The sequence below is a fragment of the Anopheles moucheti genome, chromosome 2 (assembly GCF_943734755.1).
Source record: "Anopheles moucheti chromosome 2, idAnoMoucSN_F20_07, whole genome shotgun sequence".
Lineage (NCBI taxonomy): Eukaryota > Metazoa > Arthropoda > Insecta > Diptera > Culicidae > Anopheles > Anopheles moucheti.
The window spans coordinates 58,177,705-58,199,839 of NC_069140.1; the positions used below are offsets into that span (position 1 = coordinate 58,177,705).

A 22,135-nucleotide genomic window follows, 5' to 3' on the forward strand; every position below is an offset into this window, starting at 1 on the left:
ATGATACTTCTATTACATTCGATTACTACTGGAAGTTTGTGGATTTGGTTGTAAAATAAATATTCTGAATAATATGAGTCCCTCCAAGATTTACACGCGATTCATCAAAATACTCGTAATACGTTGGGCCGTTGAATGATTTTATTTTGAAATTTGATTCGCAAAGGGGATTGCTCCATGCTCTTGCACCAAACAGAAACACTCGATTTTCCTACCCCTTTTCAGTTTACAGTGTATGCCAATTTTATACTTCGCTTGGGATATCAAATCGTTCAGAGTTTCGATAACCATGAAGCGATGGGCTTTTATTCATTAAATTGGACTTTATCCATACACAGAGATATTGTAGAAAAGGTCTAGGAGTACGTGTAATTAACTATGAATTAAATCAACATAATTGTTCGATCAATGTGTTGGAAAACATGATAATCCATATGTCAACGACGAAGTGTCAATATGCGTCATGAATTGTGCGACCTGGACATTTCTAAACACAAAGATCGGAACGAGAGTGCCCAACACTACGAAATTTTGCGGGAGGAGAAAACGATACGTCGTACGCAAAAATCGGTAATATTCAGAGCAAATTAACGATAAATTATTCCGTTGAACTGTATCGTGGACGTGTTAAAGTTCAAGTAAAACTACGCGCAGTTGTGCTGCGTGTGTAGAAATTCGCTCGGTGAACCGCATTGCCTGCCTGTTCTTCTCATTTCGTTGCCTGAGGTGGCCTCTGCTTAAAGGGGCAGACATTTTGTTTTTTGATGACCGTATTCTTTCCGTCAGTGCTGTGAATGATGTTCCCAAACGATTTCGTGAAAATTTCTCTCAACAAAAGCGAGTAACGATAAAACGAACTAGGCTGGTTATTCGCAAATCTGAGCAAATCACAAAGGTAGACGCGGCTTTTAACGTAGCAACCAATGGGTAAAGAAGCAGTTCATAATCTTACGTTTGATTCGATCTTTGTCCCTGCTGGAGAAGATTGATGGCGTCAAATAGGCAGTATATGAGCGTATTATCAATGGCCGGACGAAGTCGAGTCTTTCCAGTGTGTGGTACAAGATAAAACTGTTCGTATCTGTTCCCTGCTCGAGGCTGTGAGGGCGAAAGTTTCCTATTACCCAATAGACAACTGCTACTCCACGTCCACTACTGGTGCATTTGCCACGGTAGATTTTTTGCGACACGAAACAAAAAAAATAGTGGTACCATTACCCCACGTAGTAATAGATCGGAACAAAAAGGAACGGAAGAAATTTCGTCTGCGTGGAACCAGTGACGAATCGAGATCCATGTGAAAGAAGATATAATTGTTGGACTCGCTTGAGGCAAGCTGTATTAAATGTGTAACCTGCTTTGTGTATTAACTATTATGCGCAGTTGTATACAGTATCATTAAAAAGGGTTCTTTTAAACAAATGTATAAAACACCTTGCAAAGTGGGTGTAAAGGGATTTGTGCCGTATGAAAATGATATGGGATCGGTATGATTAGCTGAATGTGAGAGTGTAGATGTGAGCCTACGTGTGACATGCATACCGTGTGAGAGAGAAATATCGAAAGTTCCTGGACACTTTTGTGGAATCGTAGATGAACAAAAACAAAGTTCCTGGAGGAAGTGTTTGTTCATGGGTGTGTGTAGCACAGGGATCGATCTGTCGTCTGTGCAGTGGTGGTGCATGTGCAAGGAGATGCAGCAGCTCTTCCAACGTATACCCGCAGGGCTTTGTTATTAATCTTTTTGGTTTGGTTTTCTTCATTCCATACTTCGTTCCTTTCGAGGTCAACTTTTGTTGGTTTACTGTTGGGTTTACATTTGGACCGTTGTTAGGCTTACACCTTGTAAACAGTTTTATTTTCCAGTCACGATGCAATTCTTATTCTAATTTTGATCAACTTACTCGTTGACAGGAAGACGCAATTAAAGCAATAACGAGGCAGGCCGAAATCATACGGCACACTTGAGCTCTGTGGGAAAGCAGTGCTTATACTAGAAATTACCCAAACACAGTGAAGACCGTCTATACCACACCAGCAGAATGGGCAATCGTGATGATGAATATGATTATTTATTCAAAGGTAAGATAATACACGCTAGAAAACATTCATACATTCGTACTCATAGATAGAGCATAGAGTTATCGCATATTAGTAGTTAGTTAGTTTGTCATTAGACCGAAGTTAGTATTGAAAATTTTCACTAAAGATGTGTTCCGGAATTCCGCGCCTTTATATGCGCGTTCTGTGACCTTATTTTCGTCGGTACACGCATTGCAAACTACGTTCAATAAAACCTCGCGCCTTTGGCATCTTGGTCTTTACGATGAAGACAAAGGCGTACAGTGTTTGCATCGATTTGAAGTGATAATCTGAAGCCAAACGTCTGAACGAGTTCCGAGGACAGTGTGTTGATGTGTTTTCTCTTTTACGCTGCTTATCAACGGATCTTATTGAAGGCAATGTGTAAAATTGACATTAGACCAACCAATGGACTAATGTGATCAAGGTCAATAAGGGCTCTGTCTTGTTTAATTTGGTTAATTCGGGTGAAATGAAAACCGAAATGAATGAATGTTCACAAATGCTAAATGGTTCTACTTTGCGTTATGATGGTTTATGTTAGGCTGTCGTTTCAGTCATTCAGTAAACGTGGATGAATCATGATGATTCACCCTCTCCTGCCTGCATGGTTCGATAACAGACTATGTCATCAGTAATAACAGCAAGTGTAGCCAGAGGAATTGAAAAGGGGCGTTTACGTGGAATGACGCAAAATGTAAAACAAAAAAATGTTCACACGCCCGAAATTGTGGCGAAGTATGTGACAGTGATAAAGTAAAACATGAGTGTAACTGTGGAAAATATTCGGCAACGTATTGGTTATACCTATATTGTATTACAATATGTAGAATTAATATTTGACATCAACATTAACAGTTAAACATTTCCCCAAACACCGACCAATTATAAATTGAACTTCTAGATGATTTTTTTTATCAAAAACTTGTAATTTTCCAACAAGTATCAGCTGTATAATAGCGAGAACTTATTTTACGTTAGAACGGCCAGACCGTATCAACTTGCCGGATAGTCAGTGCTAGCCACGAGGATAGGATATAGATAAGATTTTGTCTCGGTCCTGTCGTGTAAAGATTGTTGACGCTACCAAATTTATCTAAGGCCCGCTCCTAATACTCTGAAGCTAGAACTTGCTGCACATTAAACTTTGTTATTGTATTCTTTTTGGCAAAATGTTCACTTTTCTTATAATTGGCAGGAAAATTGACTAAATTGGAAAAAGCATTACTCAACACACATCGGTTTATGATTATGGATAATATTCATGTCATATATTATAAAATCGAATTCATTTTACTAAATTGTCTTAGTGGCAGTAATAGTCCTATTAAGATTTTGTTTCGCTTAATAATAATGTGTAATATGTTATTTTCTGTTCACAGTTGTGTTGATTGGAGACTCGGGTGTCGGAAAAAGTAACCTGTTATCGAGATTCACTAGGAATGAGTTTAATCTTGAATCTAAATCAACAATAGGTGTGGAATTTGCTACGAGAAGTATAGAGGTAAAGTTGATGTGGCCCTAATTGTTGGAAGAATTTGGTAAAATAATTGTACGATATTACATAGGTGGACGGTAAAACCATTAAAGCCCAGATATGGGATACTGCTGGACAGGAGCGCTATCGTGCGATAACTTCGGCGTACTATCGCGGTGCAGTAGGTGCTTTGCTCGTGTACGATATTGCGAAGCATTTGACCTATGAGAATGTTGAACGATGGCTGCGAGAGCTACGCGATCATGCTGACCAGAATATCGTCATCATGCTCGTCGGAAACAAGAGTGATTTACGGCATCTCCGTGCCGTACCCACGGATGAAGCGAAGGGTTTCGCAGAGCGCAACGGACTCAGCTTCATTGAAACGTCGGCATTGGACTCAACCAATGTCGAAACAGCATTCCAAAATATACTCACAGGTAAACTATCCGTCTCTTATGGTTAGGGCTAGTTTTTTTTTCTTTTAGCTGCTACAGCGTGTAATTGACAAAATTTTCGCATTTGTTCGGTTTATGCAAACAGAGATCTACCGAATTGTATCGCAAAAGCAAATTCGGGATCCACCAGAAGGCAGTGTGATTAGACCGAACTTGGAAAACATCGACGTGAAGCCGACCAATCCGACGACTGATTCCGTGCGAAAACAATGCTGCCAGTGACCGCCGCAAGCAGAAGAGACGTCCGTTCATGATGCTGTGTATTCAGTAATAACATCATCCAGCACTACTATTACTACTACAACTACAGATAGTACTGCAAGCACTACTACTGCTACCGCCAACACGGTTACTGCATCTAATATTACAGAAAAAGCTAAAATTAAATACAATATTGCTCCAAATGAAACTATTACTACTACCACAACTACTACTACTACCACCACCACCACCACCACGAACGCCACTACAAGGAGGGTAACAATGGTCGGCACCATGCGTAATGACGTTATTTCAAAAGATGATCGCTTCATGTTGGACACTACCACCAATATCCGGGAAAAGGAGCCATCCACATTTGATGGTAATTATAATGCTGGTGGAATGCTTCTAATCTGAAGCATTTTGTTTGGATGTCAGACGGCAAATATCCTGAAGCATTCCCCTTCCTTTGCAAAAACGGTGCAAAATGAAAGTGTATTACACTTTAGAGCATTTTATAGCGATGATTTCTTATTGCAGCAATACGGAAAAAAAGGAAATAATTTTTGTGCGTTTGCTTTGTTCTACTTAATCTTTTTTTTTTCTTTAGAAAACACAAAAAGTTTAATTGTCTTTGAATTTGGAGCTTTTGTCGAAGAGTAAACAACCTCTAGTGCTTTTTATTCCATAGATGCGACGATGTGAATTGTAGAGCTATGCCAAACCACGGTGGACAATTTATTTACTGTTGCACTCAAGGGTGTTTTACACATTTCAAATAGCATGAATGGTGAAAATCCGCTTGCGCACTTTGGAGCGGTTTTGTAATAAGAACAAAAAGAGAATATGCTAGTGATGATTTTTAATATCTCTCTTTTGCAACAAACAAAAGAGATAAATTATGGAAATGAACACGAAATAACAATAGAGAAATGTTTTCCTAAAATATTGATCAATTGTATAAAATCATGTAGATCATGTATAAGGGAATCAAATACATATTTCAATAGAACACCGGGAAATATATAACATTATATAATAACTCTAGTGAGTGAGTGTCAGTCCCTTTCATGCCCAGAGGAAATTCAGCAGTGGTGCTTCCACCAGAAAGGAAACCATTTCATAACTCCCTTCAGCAAATTGAATCTGGGCGAGTGTCTACTACGAAATTGGAGAGGTAGAATCGTGCTCTATTCAGCATTAACGAAAGATGTTCCAGTATATTGTTTCGAAGCGTTGTTTTTTTCAACAACCTTTGCTGATAGGTGGTTTGTTATTGATGTTATAAACATCGGACATAACTCGCGGCTTCGTTAAGCGGCTTATCGTACAATGTACATCTCTACGCTTTTCATGTGCACCAACGATCACAATCGATAGTGAAAATTCAGTCCTGAAAAGAATAACAATTGGCGGCAAATGTGCGGTACATAGTTGATGGCAAAATGAGGAAGCTTTGTTGTGTGATGGCTTGAAAAATCAAAACAAATAAGTAAAAGATGTGTTTTAATGTAAGGGAAATATCACTAGATAATGTTTTGTTTTCATTCAAAGTTCAAAATAAAGAGGATGGAATAACGGATGAAATTGAAGAAGCGTGAGCATATTGTGATATTGTTCAATGTCGCAATTTATTGTTGCTTTCCGTTCTATAATACTTTCCCTGATTGATGCCTAAAACCTTAAGGAAGTTGTAATTCGTAATATATCTACATATTGGTAAGTAGAGTGCTGGCGGGTGTGCAAGGATTCGAAGTAAAACAATAGAATCAATTAGAGTTATCACCATGCGTAATAATACGGGCATCAATGAACAGTAAAATTTCATAAATTATTTAAAGAAAAACGTATGTAGCCCAGCCAGTGCAATTGAATCCGAATTGTAAAACAATGAAGAGAAATAGAATTTAAATAGCTTGCAAATGGTAGAAGCAAACACATCACAAACGATTATACAATTTTAATGCACCCGTTTGTAAATGTCTGCATAGAAAGGAATATAACATTGAATTATAATCCACCAAATTTGAGCAAAATGAAATACAATCTTTATCTGTTCGCACATAGTGGAGACAGTAATGAGCGGAAATATTGTTATGCACTCCAAAAGGAGATCAGCATGAGACGTCTAGCAACGAATACAGCCACTGCACACGGGGTAATGGATGTAAGTAAGTAAAAGGAATAGATAGATATACGAAGTAGTTGGTCTCGGTGGGCGATTTATTTTGCCATTGACATCGTTTAACAGCAAAAACCCGAAAATCATTGTAGCTATAGTGCAGAAAACAGAAGAATCATCTTACGAAAAAACATTATACTTTATTATGTTTAATGCTCATCGAGTTTGAAATGATAATTAAAGAAGTTATGATATTACTGGTGTCCGCAGAAGTTACGTCACTTGTTTTAGTCATGCATATTCCATAGTAAGGAAAATGTAAAATCTGTCTGATAAAATCGGATAGTTCCATCATTCGTTGAGTCCAACTTGCTTCAGTTGAATAAATAAATAGTAAAATAAAATATGTTTTAAACCCGCACAATGTTCACTTCCCATCTATGCTCTTTGTTCGAACGCCATCTGTAATATTGACGCGTTGAAAGCATAACGCGTGATGAAGATGTGTGCGTGACTACAAAACGGTTTTCTCCACTGCGGCGCTAGTATCGCGGGGGAGAAAAATGTTGATGGCTTGCTGACGAAGAAATGTTTGCCGTGGGTGTTGTGTGCTTAAGAAAAATCGAAAATCGTTCTGTAATATTCGAATAAATCGTAAAAATAAGAATTAAAACGGTTCTTTAGGTGGTACAGTAGAACTGGGATGTGTTATTTGGATGAAGAAAATTGCGTATGGTTCGGAATAATTCATACATCGGCTAGTACCCAGCACGGAGGCGCCAATTGGCCTAATTAAGGTGTATCCGCAAGAAAGTGTTCGATGATCTAGAAAAGTTTTCAATTTTGGCGAAGTACTTACACGATGTGCTGAATACGCGTAGAATGTGGTGTCCTGCAGACGATAGTGTGCTAAAATAAGTGATTAATAAGAGGCGTCATCGCCGCTAAGGAAAGTTGCTGGATGCTTCGAAGCTGCGGTTTTTTTGTGCGATACATCAACGGACAGTAGTGTGTGTGTGGTGTTTGCTGTGTAACGGCTTCGTGTCGCTTATGAAAGCTGTAGAGGTGTGCGTGAAGGAAAATCGCCGTCTGAAGAGGTCCCGTTGTGTATGCGCCTCGCGCACGACATTGTTAAATGTCATCTTATTGAGGCAAAAACGAAAACAACCTCTGTAGTCGATAGTTGTCTGGTGGTTGTTTGCTGGCGTACTAGTTTGTTTACTTACCTCCTTGAAGGTGTTTCCCGCCCGAAAGGACCGATGTGGTCGGTGAAGTTAAAAACTCATTTCATTCCGCATAATACGTTGTTAAGCTCTGGCAGAATTCGAACGGTGCCTGTAGAACATCATTAAACATCGACAGTACAGTGTTAGTGGCGGCACTGCGGTCATCAAATAAGCATCATGTTTTACGCACATATCGTGCTAGCCAAGAAGGGCCCATTGGCCCGGATTTGGTTAGCGGCGCATTGGGACAAGAAGATCACGAAGGCACACGTTTTTGAAACAAACATTGAGCAGAGCGTGGACGGTATCATGCAGCCGAAGGTGAAGTTGGCGCTGCGTACTTCCGGCCATCTACTGTTGGGAGTAGTGCGCATCTACGCCCGGAAAGCCAAATATCTGCTTGCCGATTGCAATGAAGCGTTCGTGAAGATAAAGGTTGGTGAAGCTAAACTTAGGTCATTTAATCTTGGAAACTCCTGATACAGTACTAACGACACGTTTCGTTCTAGATGGCTTTCCGTCCAGGAATGGTGGATTTGCCGGAAGAGCATCGGGAAGCAGCTGTGAACGCGATTACGCTGCCAGAAGTGTTTCACGATTTCGATACACCTCTGCCGGAGTTGAATGACGTTGACATCGAAGCACATTTCTCCATTAATCAATCCCGTGCAGATGAGATTACGATGCGCGAAGATTATGGCACTCTTCCATTAAACATACACGATGATGGTTTTGGTGATATGGGCTTTGATGATACACCCGACATGGTTCGCGATCGTATGGACGATCAGATGGAGGTAGGTTAACTTCAAGTTTAATTCAACGTGTTGTATAGGTTACGGTCATAGTAAAGTATAAAACGGCAAAAATAGGGATATTAACAATACAACCTTTTCGGGTGCATTCAGTTTTGTTCTCTAAATTAACCACGTTTATTTTTGTAATGAAATTGCTGCAAGCTTGTAGATTCAGGTATATAATGTACATTTTGTTCTAAAGGGCATATATTATGATCAAGTAGGCTAAATGCGTCAACATTATTCCCAATGTTATGGATAATAATGAAGAGTAAGTTTTTCATCAATAGGCTAGCTTTGGTTGAGGGTTTGGCTTTGTATTTAGATGCTTGCAAATTGAAAATGAAATCTATGCTTGGCTTGGTAATAATATATCTTGCCTTGTCTTGGTAACAATGCTACAAACCGTTCATGCGTCATGGGTTGATGATCGACATGATAACTATTAACGTAAACAAGAATTAAGCTAATATAATGGTAATTATTTGTTTTCATTTGCTGCGTTGAATCCTAATTTCCCGGATGCATTTTGGCGTATATTATTATTTTTGTTCTGTTGAATTTTGGCACACCGCTCAATGAATAACGGTCAGAAATGTGCGGTACAGTAAAAACTGCTCACCACCTTCTTCGGCTTGTGAAAGCACAATGCGACCCACACAAACGCATTTTTCGTGTTTTCTTTGCTATTCCGGTGGCATGCTTACCAGACCCCCGAACCGAACGGTGCACACCAGGATGAGCAACAGGATCGACGAAGGCACAGGCAGTGCATTGGCCCGGAATCAACCGAGACGGTCGATGCCGGGCAACATGAAATGCATTCAAGCCCGCCCGAGTCTCCTTCGCATGGTTCTCAGATTGGTGCTGGTGGTTGTGGCGGTTCAACCACTGCCTCGCAAAATGGTACTGAGGGCCGCTGGAACGATTATCTAGTAAGTAAGTCGTAACTTGTTCGAAGCTGATGCAACGGTATACTGTCGTAAAAGATGAGCCAAAGTAACGCGATACATAAAGTAGTTAAACATCGCAAAATATAACAAGCCAATATCGAATCGATTTGCAAAGATTTTCGTTTCAAAGTTGTTAAAGTTTAGGTAATAATTTCTCTCATGGTTTTACTTGTGTGGTTGCACAGCTCTGATCGTGTTTCAGGTTTTTTGTTTAAGTTAATTATTACTATTGTCAATTTAAGTTTTTGAATAATTTTATTTACAATTTTATTTAAAAATATGTTTTCATGTGAAAATATCTGAATTACGGTGAGTTTTACAATCGATTCTATTTTCACGTTCTTGGTCGCTACACTGAATGGTTTGTTTGTAAGTTACAATTATCTTTCGATTAGATTTGCTGTTGCTTACCATTAATAGATATGAATTAATATGTCCTGATGATGGTGCTAACAATTAAGGAAGGGTTTTGTATAGTTTATGTCATCTTGTATACCAGTGATATTTAATCCTAAGCCGTGTGATGTAGATTTATTATTAGCATTTTGTATGATGCACTGCTATGTTTCCATGTTCAAAACTGATGTAAGGATAATGTTCGAATACATTGTGTAAAACAATAATAAAACAACTAACGAGAATGATTTGCTTTTCTTTTTCTAGGATGATCTGTTTACAGACACCGTAACACGTCCTCCAGATTTAGAACAGGATAAGGAACCGCTGCCAGGTACTTCTCGATCTCTCTTAGATTCCATCGATCCCCACCATCCGCATGGAGACGATGATAACTTTGGGGATGAGGATTTTGGTGGTCGTAAGTGTCGTTGAATATGTAGGTCTGGATTCATGACGATTTTTAAATTAACAAGTTCTTTTTATTTACAGAGCCTGCTGCTGGTTTGTTCGAAGGAGATATATTCGCAGATGCTCCGCTTGCTCCAGAACCGGAACTTCCTATTGCCGTTACTCAGCGGCGAGATGATTCGGATGACGACGATGATGATCATTTCGACATGGGTGGTGCACCGTCACCAGCACCAAGCACAGACAATTCTCGGCCTCCTTCACCCATAACGAACAACGCATTGTTAGACGGTGAACCACAGCCCGGTACGAGTAAGGATACGGCCAGTTCACAGGGCCAACAATTGCATCCAGAAACCGGTCTGCCTATTGTCAATAATCGTGATGATGGTGAAGAAGGCATGGGCTGTAATGATGGGCATCCGGATCAAACAACGCTACTAAACAACGAGGAAGAGAGCTTTGCTCTAGCGCCAGTCGATGCGACAGCCTTGAAAGGAACAACAAAATCGAAGCGGAAACGAAAGTTGATTGTTGATGAGGTGAAGAACATATCGGGGGAAGAGATGAAGAGCCAACTCGCCAACACATCTGATATTGTAACGACATTGGATTTGGCTCCGCCTACGAAGCGGTTAATGTATTGGAAAGAAACCGGCGGTGTCGAAAAACTGTTTGCCCTTCCCTCGCGTGACATTCCCGCACGATGCTTGTTCAAAAATTATCAACGTCACCTTACCTCTCGATCGATTGGTATCGAAGACTTTGCGATATTGGCTCCGTTGGACGTTCTTGGTGTGGAGATACCGGTGGAACGTGCGGAATCTCCAGTCCCGGTTGTACCAGCAAAGCGCGGTCGAAAGCGGAAACAACAGCCCGAGGCGGCATCAACGCTCGGTTATTTGGAACAATCGGCCAATGATCAGATGCGTAATGGTGCTGGTGAGATGGCACCTCCGACCCCGGCATCGATAGAAATGCGGGAGGATGGATTGGGAGTGGATTCATCCTCGTTCATGCCACCTCCTGCGACCCCGGGTCTGAGTCAGTTGGCCAGTCCAAACCATCAGAGTCATCTAATGCCGCCTACTCCAGGGCTACCAACTATTCCGATGACTCCGGGACAGCTTGATCACGGTGGTTTGACACCAGCAGGTCTGGGTCATGGTGGTGAGCTGACGCCGGTGGGACTTTCTCACGGGGGACTTACCCCGAGCGATCTGCATCACGGTGGTCTTACACCGGCGGGATTACAGCATGGTGATCTCGGCGGCGGCATGACTCCACACGGATTAGATCACGGTGGTATGACGCCCCATCATGCTTCGCTGGAAAATATTGATCAAATTCCAAACCTGCCCGCCGATCAAGTTTCGTCCATCCTTAATGAACCGGGAATGGAAGGATTTTCAAATATGGGATTCGATGGCAATACGTCGGAAGAAATAGCCAACGATTGGAATGGGGACTATGAGTTCCCGTCTTCGGTCGGTGCAGTAAGTAGAGATATTTCAAAACGTGCAATAGCATTCGTGCAAAGAACCATTTTACATAATCGTGTTTCCCTCTTTCACTTCCAATAGACGCATCCTAATGAGGAGCAGCAAGTCGACGAAACGATCGAACAGTTTGAGGAGCGTGTACTAAACAAACGAGCAGCACAAATGTTCCTCTCAGTGAAGTCTCGATTATTGAAGGCCGATCATATGATGCTCTCCGAAATGACGCATCGAAATAATAAGAAACAGGTGAGTTCCGTCGACGACGTATATGTATGATTTCGGCGGTATCTAATCCATGCATAATTTTACTATTACTACATAAACACTGATGAATTGTTTGTTGTAGGCTGCTCAAAAGTTCTATTCGCTTCTGGTGCTGAAAAAGTTCAAGGCGTTGGAAATCTCACAGAAACAACCGTACGCCGACATCGTCGTCACGAGGGGCCCGATGTTCGATAATCCGAAGCTGTAAGCTGAAGGGGTTGCATAATCTATGTGTTGTTTCTCCGGTGACTACCGCACCGGTTTACGGTTGTAAAGCAAATTTTATACAGTGTGCAAATGGGGGGGAAGAATGGGTCCATCGTCAGGGCAACAAAGTACAGTGTACCTAGGATCGCATTTACATCCTTGTTGATAAAAGTCAACCTGTAATTAGCACACAGTGTTGAAGATATAATGCGTAGTGTATAATGGAATATGTGTAGTTCACCAGCAAGTGTCTATCATTACGCTATCTGAATCCAGGATGTTTGGTTAATTTCTTAGAGGCGCGTGCTTCCTTAGCCCTGGTGGCGGACACATTCAATCAGAGTTAGGAAGCAGGATACAATTGTTGAATTTATTTTATTTCTTTAGATCGTACGGTTTATGTTAAGAGCAAAGTGTTTGTCAGTTTTAATAGTAGAGTATATATTTTTTTAGACGTTTCACTGCGGTCTAGCCATCTAAGATTACGCACCCCGTATTGAAAGCCGTCAAAGGAATGGGTAGTAAAGAGAAGGAATGTGACCTGAGTCTAGATTGTGAGCAGCGGGGCAGGAGTATCTGCAGGATTCCTTTGTTGTATTGTCACAAAAGACGTAGTAAATTTTATTTTATTGTAATTTTTAATGAACATATGTGTGTGTAATTAATTGTGACAGATGGAAACGAACAAAATGAGGATAGATGTATTTAACTGCGGGAAGAGCTAAATGTTCTGACTCATTTTGTATAGTATCCGTTCTTTTTCATCATTCTGATCTCATGGTTATAAATGGTGAATCAGAAAATTTCACTATCGATATGGTAAGATGATAGAATACATTGCATCCTAACCCGTTGTTTGTTTGCCTGTAAACATGTTGGTATTCAACAAATTGATCGGTAATGTTCGTCTGTACACAAAACCCGCTTAAATGTAACGATTGATTTCTGTTTTTGTGTAACTATTCTGTTTTAGGCATAAACAGTTCGGGGGGTAAAGTTCGGTTTGTGTCGGCCGCATCCTTTACTTATGCCGTAATATTGGGATGCATCCAACGCGAACAAAACAATTCCTGCTTATGTACTGTAAAACAATGTATAGAGGTTTTGATAAATTGTTTCAAGAATTATGCTGAACAAATCTGCTGATCTGTATGTAGCAAAGATTGTATAAATGCCCAGTATATGATGTACCACAAATAGAAGTAGAGAAGGAATATTGAGGAACAAAAAAAACCAAACGTTAGGACCGTGAACGCGGGTGTGGATAGATTGCATAGAATGTTGTGTAGCATTCTAGAATGCCACCCAACATCCACAGCAAGAACAAATCGATGCGTCGGACAAAAGAAAATAACAAAAAGTTGATAAATAAAGGACACCTGATATGAAATACAAGCGTGTCACATTTATGCGAAGCGAAAGAAAGTTAAAACTGTGCGTCGATACTGCGGAAGTATTCTGTACATCGGTTGATGTAAACGGTGTGTAAAGGTTTGGTGAGGTACAGAGAGATGGCCGGTGTAGAAGTGAATAGTTTTGCATGCTTGGACACAAACCACGTCATTACTACTCCCGGATCGCTAGCACACGTGGCTGTTGTCAATTGTGTGGGAGAAAATTTGATGGTAACGATTGTGAACAGTTCGTTTGCGAAGTTTTGGATGGGAGAGGTATCATCAAGTGATTCTAAGCTGACACACCTGGCCCGTGGGATTTGTTGGTGCAGTTAGGTCGTTTCAGCGCGATAATGTAATAACTGCAAATCCTATTGTCTACGCTTGATCAGTGCACATCGGTCGGGTACGTACGATTGTGATGGAACAGGTGTAGCTACGGCGCGCACATGATCGTGATGGGATCGGGAGGCATCAGGTGGCAAGGTCTAGGTAGTGAGCTTAAATTATGTGATAACAAAACCCGGTCGAATAGGAGCAAGCTAAAACAAACGCTTCGTGCAAACTCGTGCGTTTCCGTACACAGTGGTACGCATACACGTTTGCTATTCTGTAGGACCAGAAACAGTGAAGCCACATGTTGCCAGCAAACAATTCTAGGGTATGAAGAGAGAGCGTCTACTAAACGCTACCGTTTGTGCATTAGCCTGGTGGAATTTAGCGAGAGCGTATGTTAGTGATCGTCGACCTGGGAAGGGGTTAGCTAGTGTTTATGCTCCAGCGGAGGTAGCGTTCTGGTGAGGTACGATGACAATAACGGTCACGACAACGGCGATGATAGTCGGGTCGCAACTGAAACCTTCCCGTGCTGCATTCGTTACTGGGTGGAAGTGTGCGAGTGTTGTGTTTTTTTTATCATTCACCGTAGCTGGTCAGTTTTTCCAATTGATAAATTCTCTAATGCGACAATCTGCTCCGGCAGTGGCTACATGAATTTAGTCGTATTATGACAGTGGCATCGTGCGGTAATAAGTGATCGCGTTACGCTCGTATGCAAACAGGCGGAAAAGATCCTAATAATAGATGTTTGCGTAGTAACATCCGTAAGGAGCAAGTTTGGAAAGGACGAGCATGATCATAACAGATTTCGAATATTGAATAGTTGTTATTTATCGCACCACCTGTTAAGTTCCGCGAAGCGTACTAGTGCTGTATACTGGAGGCTAGAAAGTATCGTACAAAATAGTGTACTAGAAATCCTTAGCTTATCCAGACTGATTAGCTCCATTCCTATCGAGCGCTGTTGTGAAAGGAAGTAGCTGAAGAAGAAACAGTGAAACGTAGTAAGTAAACTGGCAATTGGTGGCGTGCTCCATCGGACTACTCGATTAGGGTAATTCAATTTTGCTACGAAATGGGGAATTGTCGCGAAATATGTGTGGTCGTTGAGTCGGAAGCTTCAGAAGATCGCTCAGAATAGTATGCATATAAGAGGATAGTATGCATATATCGTTTGATCGTTTTATCGACGATCGATCATCACTCCCTTCCGTTCTGCAAAATGTGAACAAGTGACTGATGATTGTCACATTCATACAGTTCGTGCCCATCCACCGGAAGTGACCATCCATTTCTGACCGACATGCCGACAGGAAACAGAGCCGAACGGCGAACTGCTGCGGCACGTGATGCTTTGATTGTTATAATAGCTTTGAAATGAATGCGAAAAAAGACAATTCCAAATTAGCTCTATTTGAATATTTCGACAATTGGTTCGTAAAAGGAAGGCAAGCCACTTCTATTCTACCGCCTCCAAATCTTGTTTGGCGTGGCGTTGTGCGGCTTGTTGTGAGTTTGAGAAAAACGATGACAAATTGAGATGATTACAAATCGTTTGTTTTGGTAATAATGTGCAATAGAATTTATGTCGCATGACATCGTCCATTGCCGGAGCTTTATTGTCGAATGCGTGAAGCTCCATTGTGTTTTGTTTGCATTTGATTCGTGATTTTTCGAGGTAGTTTTTGCTGGTATTCTTACAGGCTTTTTCAACCAACAATATGCAAATGCGTTATGAAATGTCTGTTAAATATGCATAATTGTGTTCGTTAAGCATTTGTTTATTTGATTGTTGGGTTAGTTATTTAGTAAAAGTTATAACACGAAACTAACTTTAATATCAACGTGGCGTACTTTGTAGAACTTTGTCTACTGCAAAACATATTTGCACGTTATGCATGATGAGTGGAGGAAACCTCGACAAGTGCAGCGCTTAATATTGACGTTAAGTATTGACACACATGCCATTCTTTGCTAATATACATCCCGCCATCAATTGCGTCTATTGTTAGTTAACAGCGCTTTTATGATCGAAATGATGTATTTTTCACTTCTCACCGTTCAATAAGTATTAATTATCTATTTTAAAGTTCATTACATTTTCATGTGACAGTAAAAGAAATTGCGTTATCCATTAACGAGCTGAGAGTAGTTGGGATGTGATTTATTTTTACCGAAGTTTGAATTTTCAAAACTGTGAAAAATTGTTATCCGACGTGTGTTAAGTAAATCACAATCCGGTGCTTATCAGAACGTGGGAAGGTATGTAGCATCGGTGGTTCAGTGGTAGAATGCTCGCCTGCCACGCGGGCGGCCCGGGTTCGATTCCCGGCCGATGCAAATTAATAATGTTTTTTGTGGGTGTCAGAATGGAGGTTGTCATTTTTTGAATATGGGTGATATTTTGAGATCCTTTTCCATTACCGTCGTGTTAGTACGTCCAATCTATCACATGCCGTCACCACCAATCACCAAAAGGAGGGATAAAGAATTTGTTTTAGAACAAAAATGAGAAGAGTATATGTTTCGGCTACTAACTTAACTACAATGTAATGTTCTTTATATTTTATAGAGATGTATGCGTTTGGTAAACTCCCATAAAATATAAAACGTGTGAAATAGTTTACGTCCATTTTAATACGCATTTAATATCCATTTTGAATATCTAGCGTTGTAGTTTCAATAATCTTAAATATTAATGACAATGAATTCGAATTCAAAAACGATGTATATAGTAAAACTAAATAGAATTGCTCTGACAATGTTCTATTTTGTATGATAAATGATTTATATTTTTATTTGTTTTTATATACTTTTTCTGAACAAGCTGTAATACAGCAAATGAACATGACAAACTTATCTAAATCATTTATTCGTAAAAAAAAACAAGCTACACACTTTCTGGTACATATTGTAGCGTAGTTAATGGATAATCTTCAGAATTACACACTTTTTGCGATTTAACGTTAGTTTACTAAGTGCTTTGCTGTACAAGAATAGAATTGTTACATCTCCATTTATGCAAAAAAGCAAAAAACAAATGTTGTAAATTTTGTTATGCATGTTATGCAAAAAAAAGGCTTTGATAATGGAACAAAACATGTCGTGGGAAACTAAAATGTCACCGGCCGATATCCAAATGCAAAAACACCCTACCTTAGTAGCAAACAACACAAATGGTGGCAAGCAAAGTCGCGGTAGCAGGTGATGATTGCGATTTATCAGCCGAGAAACTTACCGAGAACGTGACTAAAATGGCATTCTTGTGTGTGTGGTTCGATCTATATCTGGGTAATGCTTCACAGTGAAGGACAATGCAACGAAAGGAAGGAGATGATCGCTGTTTGTACATAAACGAGCCACCGAAGGGCTTTGCAGGCGTAATAATTGTGCACTGCATTGTGCGATCATTGATGAAGCGCGACGAATTTTCTGTGTCAAGTTCTGCTCGGTTGAATGTCAAATGAGATTTTCTATTCCTGATATAGCGACCCTTCAAATTGATCTGCGGGTTAGGCTGATGATTTTGTTTTGAGTTGCAACGAGGTGAAGCAATTACTCGCTAATGCAGGCACACTTTCACATTTGCAGGGATTTCGAGACAGAATGAGGGACCTGCAGCCCCAGAATGGTATCGAGAAAGTTACGGAGAAACATGATGAGCTGAAAGCGAAGGAGAAGCAAAGTCCGTCCTCGTTGCGGGGCAAGTATCTCTACTTCAAACGCAACATAACCGTCGAGCCCATGCTGGCGTGTTACATAATGCCCAGCGTGTTGGCCGGATTGGCCACCCAGAATCTGAACCTGGAAAAAGCTTGCCGAGTGAATCTAGCCTACGGCGACGAGATCTGCGATGCCCTGACGCGACGTGATACAGCAAATTACACGCAGTAAGTACCGTGGACTGGGATCCTGGCAGTTCTTAATGTGATCGATTATGACCACGTGGTACTTATCGATTCCAGCGAGGAAGAGATGGTACAGCATCTGGTGGCACGCATGGCTGGCTGGAAGACGGTGCTACAGAGTGCACTGCCCTGTCTGCTGATACTGTTCTGGGGTTCATGGAGCGATCGTCATGGGCGGCGGAAGCCCTGCATGTTGATACCGATCATTGGCGAATTTATGACCGCGATCGGGTTGATTCTGTGCACGTACTTCGAATCGGTCCCGATGGAGGTGGCCGGCATAACGGAAGCCCTGTTTCCGGCCCTAACGGGTGGTTGGTTCACGATGTTCATGGGCGTCTTCAGCTACATCGCCGACGTGACCACGACCGAAGAGCGAACATTGCGCATTGGAATAGTGAACCTGTGTTTTTCCTTGGGCGTCCCTATTGGGATGGCCTTCAGTGGGATCCTTTTAAAGTGAGTCACAGTGCCGGGGCACTCAGTAGTAGTAGTACGAACACAACCTGAAACCATTTTGCACTTCCCGTTCACAGACAAATCGGATTCTACGGAGTGTTTTCTATTTCCGCCACACTCTACCTGGTCGCATTCTTTTATGGTGTGTTCGTGGTAAAGGAGGTGGACATTGTGAACGAAAAGCAACGACTGCGCGCGAAGGAAAAGGGACTCCTGGCCGACTTCTTTGACCGCGAGCACGTGCTGGAGACGTTCCGGGTGGCGTTTAAAATTGGCGAACGGCAGCGTCGTCTACGTGTGATCATGCTGATGATAGTGGTTATGGTCGTGATTGGTCCACTGCACGGTAAGTACGGAACGAAACACTCTGGTGGCCGTGATCACGGAAGCAAGAAATTATTCTTGATTAGGCAACAAGCATCTCGGAGAGGATAAACCGGGCCATCTTAGCTGTACCTCTGAGAGTTCAAGGTCTGACGAGTGGATAATTCTCACCGTGGTCTATGCATATACTAGAAATGGTCGAATGTCAACTAACGCCACTTCTCTTTGCAGGAGAGATGGCGGTAATTTATCTATTCACACGCTACCGGTTCAACTGGAGTGAGGTAGAATTTAGTTTCTTCTCCACATACGGCATGCTGACTGGGCTGATTGGAACGATCTTCTCCGTTGGTGTTTTTTCACATTTGCTCAAAATAGACGACGCATTGATTGGCGTTATGTCATGTATGTCGAAGATTCTGTCGAGCTTTGTGTATGCATTTGCGGTTACCACCTGGCAGCTGTATCTAGGTAAGTAAGAACAAGAGCCATACGACGCGAACAGCGCCAGCGCTAAGTGAAACTGTTTTAAGCGTGTTTGGGTATGTGTTATATGGAAACGGAACAGATATGTTAAGAATAATTGCGATGTAATTTGTTTAATAACGTTGGCCTTAACTATGCTAATGACTTGCACTAATGTCCACTAGTGCTATGGCGTCACACACAAAGCTGGCATGAAAGCAGTATTGTCCTCAAATAATTTTAAATTAATCTATTCCATTCCAGGGGTACCAAATCTTAAATCAAATGGCATGAAATGTTGTAATTCGTATAGAAATGACTTAAAAGAAGGGGGACTAGGACATTATTTCCACACGACTTTGAAACTTTTCTTTATTTTTGTCAAATTGTGTTCAGAAATATATTCTAAAGCATGTCTTCATCATTTTTTCACAAAATTAATCAATTCAGAATAAGTTACACTACAAATTTTTGAAAATTCTTATGATCATTTGGTCCATTTAATTTTTCCCAAACTTTTAATTAAACTACAGAACACTACATAAAATACCATAATTGTCCTATTGGTTTATTAAATTTTATATACTTTTTTTAAAATTCTATATTGTGGAGAGTGGAGGATGCGATTTGAATTCAAGTATCAGTTTCAATCCATATATGGGCTCATTCAATTATTACGTAACGCAAAAACTGTCAATTTTCGACAAACTGCCTAATAAATTTACTACTCACGCCAGGCTGACTCGCTTAATCGTTGCTAATAGTTTGAAGTTGCTATAAAACATTTTTGAATCTATACAGCTACGATTTTGCATACGATATTTCTTTGTTGACTTCTTCTTTGATAATGTTTGTTTTCAGTCTGTCCGTATCTTTCATTAATATAATTGGTATCATTGGCATGTACCAAGTTAACTAAACCAAGGTTGGATATTTTCTGGATAAAGATGAAGATGAAGATATCAATTACCGGAAGACGCTTCCGATACAAGTCCTCAATCACCTCAGATCCCAAACGTAGCCCAAAGCTTAATAAGCTCGTTTGGGAGTTTACATTACATATTAACTAGGTGATGATATATAACTTATATAGCTCTAGCTTAACACCAAATAGAACATTATAAATTTAAAATGTTAATCATTGTTATTTGATTAGGCATTAGGTTATGGTGGTTGGCATTTGGTTAGGAAAAAAACGGTAAAATTGAATCGATAAGCTTCTTAACTTCCAGCACCATTAAAATCAACTAATTTAGCTGGTATGCTGACTTCCAACACGGCAAAAAAACCGATCATGATACCACACGTTCTAATTGTGTTTATCATTCTAGTATTGAAAGTTGATCATTGAAGTGTGAATAAGCGTACAAACACTAAATGATATTGAAAATGGTTGAAGTATGATTGTATGAAGTTCTTTAAGATAGTGAGTTACATGATCGCTTTGGCCTTAAAAAAATATTGTTATTTACTAAAACTTAAAACTAAACTTAACCGAGTGAGTTTCTAGAACTTCATCCTCTGAATGCCTAACTAGAACTGTCTTGCCTTTGCTTCGTTGGCTTCGTAAATGCGCGTTGTCAGCTCTCTTGGTGTCAACGCGATTATGCTCTTTGTGCGATCTATCGTGGCAAGGGAATTTGTTTAGGCTGCGGCGGAATCTGTTTTCGAAACGTGATCTGTTTATGAGGTGCGATCATGGCTGTAGGAATATTCGTTGCGCTATGTTTTATGCTGAACATGCGTTATGCTGACTTTGTGTTGAATATGCGTTGTGCTGATTGTTGTGCTAACTTGAATGCATCATTATGAGACAGTTTAGAGCTCTTCAATCTAAATTTAAGGTTCATAGGACGAAGATGCTTGTTAAGTGATAATGGATGCAAACCAGATCCACTACTACACACAGGAATCCAAAATCACCATCTGAGTGGACACCAGAAGTCATTAATGAGAGGGTATCAAAAGATACTCCTGAAGAATCATGACCTTGACCTTTAAATAATCCACAAGTAGATAGGTAACATGGAATTTGTATAAAAATCCCTTAAATATGTAAACTTTTCATACATAGACTATGAAGCGGGAAACTAAGTATAATCTTATTGTATATTACGTTACAAAAATTTAAAAAATACGTTACAAATTTATTAAAAATGACCTTATAATGCTATGTAAATCCGGAAACATTGGCAGTATTTTCACATGTGCGTCGTTAAGAATAATTTTTCTCTGTGCTATATATTATCGTATTTTTACCCGCATCACCCCCTGTAAGGTTGTACTTGAAAATGATAATACTGCACAGCGCTATAGATAAAATATTAATAGCCACACAATAGAGATAGTATGGCCCTTGGTTAACCGGTATTGATGTACATTTTATAATTTGATTGCGTAGGTCCAATCGTTGAAATGCTCAATGGTACCTCCTTCATTTCGATGCGTTCGATCGCTTCGAAACTCGTCGCAAGTGATGAACTAGGCAAGGTGAATTCGTTGTTCGGTGTGGCCGAAGCTTTGATGCCACTGGTTTACGCGCCCCTCTACACGACAGTCTACTCGCTGTCTATACATGTTTTGCCGGGAGCATTTTTCCTGCTAGGTGGCGCTCTCACCTCTCCGGCGGTAGTAATTTTTCTGTGAGTATGGAGTGGGCACGCGAGAGAGCGATTGTTCTGCCGAGGTAAGGAGGTGCTATTCACTCAGTATGGTGTTCGTTCTGTTACAGCTGGATGTACCGCGTGCACAGGCGTGAAGCTCGTGAGCTTGCGGAAGAAAAGCGCGCCGAAGATAAGTATCGACAACTGGACGATAGCGGTGAGAGCAACGGATGCCGCACGATCGTAGCAGTACAAACGGAACGTAAGCAAACCATGCCCGATTATGGAACGGGAATCGCCAACGCTGCCTTTGAGGACGAGAACGTGGTCACAGGAAGGCAGGATAAACACACACTGACGACCGTGGACCAATCGAGACTGTGATATTCGCTGGATCAACTAATGAAACAGATTTAGACGTAGTTTGTGTGTAAATACAATGAAAGATGTATGTACCAACCAATTGTTTTGTAGTGTGAAGTGCATTTTATTTATTGGGTTCCTCGGGGCGAGGTTGACGACGATTTGAGATTGGACTAGCCGCAAG

The 22,135-nt window shown here is 40.7% G+C and overlaps 3 protein-coding genes and 1 non-coding gene across 5 annotated transcripts; all 4 read left to right on the forward strand.

Annotated features, from left to right (window-relative positions):
* Positions 1-495: 495 nt before the first annotated feature.
* On the forward strand, positions 496-6,773 carry LOC128298935 (ras-related protein Rab-11A). 2 transcript variants are annotated; one of them, XM_053034749.1, is made up of 5 exons: positions 496-570; positions 1,915-2,082; positions 3,465-3,586; positions 3,651-3,999; positions 4,103-6,773. In XM_053034749.1, the coding sequence occupies exons 2-5, from the start codon at positions 2,043-2,045 to the stop codon at positions 4,237-4,239; spliced, it is 648 nt and encodes a 215-aa protein (XP_052890709.1). In that variant the 5' UTR covers positions 496-570; positions 1,915-2,042; the 3' UTR covers positions 4,240-6,773. The 2 variants fall into 2 exon arrangements, with proteins under 2 accessions (XP_052890709.1, XP_052890710.1); XM_053034750.1 differs by lacking the exon at positions 496-570 and adding an exon at positions 726-895.
* Positions 6,774-6,942: 169 nt separating this feature from the next.
* On the forward strand, positions 6,943-13,472 carry LOC128298924 (double-strand-break repair protein rad21 homolog). Its single transcript, XM_053034739.1, has 6 exons — positions 6,943-8,001; positions 8,076-8,363; positions 9,980-10,133; positions 10,205-11,619; positions 11,707-11,871; positions 11,972-13,472. Exons 1-6 carry the CDS (start codon positions 7,744-7,746, stop codon positions 12,095-12,097), a joined length of 2,406 nt encoding a protein of 801 aa, XP_052890699.1. The 5' UTR covers positions 6,943-7,743; the 3' UTR covers positions 12,098-13,472.
* Positions 13,473-16,098: 2,626 nt separating this feature from the next.
* Trnag-gcc (transfer RNA glycine (anticodon GCC)) lies at positions 16,099-16,169 on the forward strand. Its single transcript has one exon. It is a non-coding gene; the product is annotated as a tRNA-Gly (tRNA).
* Positions 16,170-17,435: 1,266 nt separating this feature from the next.
* LOC128298929 (solute carrier family 46 member 3) lies at positions 17,436-22,111 on the forward strand. The gene is made up of 6 exons (XM_053034744.1): positions 17,436-17,719; positions 17,795-18,196; positions 18,274-18,542; positions 18,752-18,991; positions 21,387-21,627; positions 21,717-22,111. Exons 1-6 carry the CDS (start codon positions 17,436-17,438, stop codon positions 21,970-21,972), a joined length of 1,692 nt encoding a protein of 563 aa, XP_052890704.1. The 3' UTR covers positions 21,973-22,111.
* The last annotated feature ends 24 nt before the right edge of the window (positions 22,112-22,135 follow it).

Excerpts from the sequence above, each read along its gene's own strand:
- LOC128298935 (XM_053034749.1), top strand. The coding sequence starts at position 2,043 with ATGGGCAATCGTGATGATGAATATGATTATTTATTCAAAG. Across the intron at positions 2,083-3,464 it reads ATATGATTATTTATTCAAAG|TTGTGTTGATTGGAGACTCG; the intron begins GTAAGATAATAC and ends TTCTGTTCACAG. Across the intron at positions 4,000-4,102 it reads ATTCCAAAATATACTCACAG|AGATCTACCGAATTGTATCG; the intron begins GTAAACTATCCG and ends TTATGCAAACAG.
- LOC128298924 (XM_053034739.1), top strand. The coding sequence starts at position 7,744 with ATGTTTTACGCACATATCGTGCTAGCCAAGAAGGGCCCATTGGCCCGG. Across the intron at positions 8,002-8,075 it reads AAGCGTTCGTGAAGATAAAG|ATGGCTTTCCGTCCAGGAAT; the intron begins GTTGGTGAAGCT and ends GTTTCGTTCTAG. Across the intron at positions 11,872-11,971 it reads ATCGAAATAATAAGAAACAG|GCTGCTCAAAAGTTCTATTC; the intron begins GTGAGTTCCGTC and ends TGTTTGTTGTAG.
- LOC128298929 (XM_053034744.1), top strand. The coding sequence starts at position 17,436 with ATGAGGGACCTGCAGCCCCAGAATGGTATCGAGAAAGTTACGGAGAAA. Across the intron at positions 18,197-18,273 it reads TTCAGTGGGATCCTTTTAAA|ACAAATCGGATTCTACGGAG; the intron begins GTGAGTCACAGT and ends TCCCGTTCACAG. Across the intron at positions 18,992-21,386 it reads CACCTGGCAGCTGTATCTAG|GTCCAATCGTTGAAATGCTC; the intron begins GTAAGTAAGAAC and ends TTGATTGCGTAG.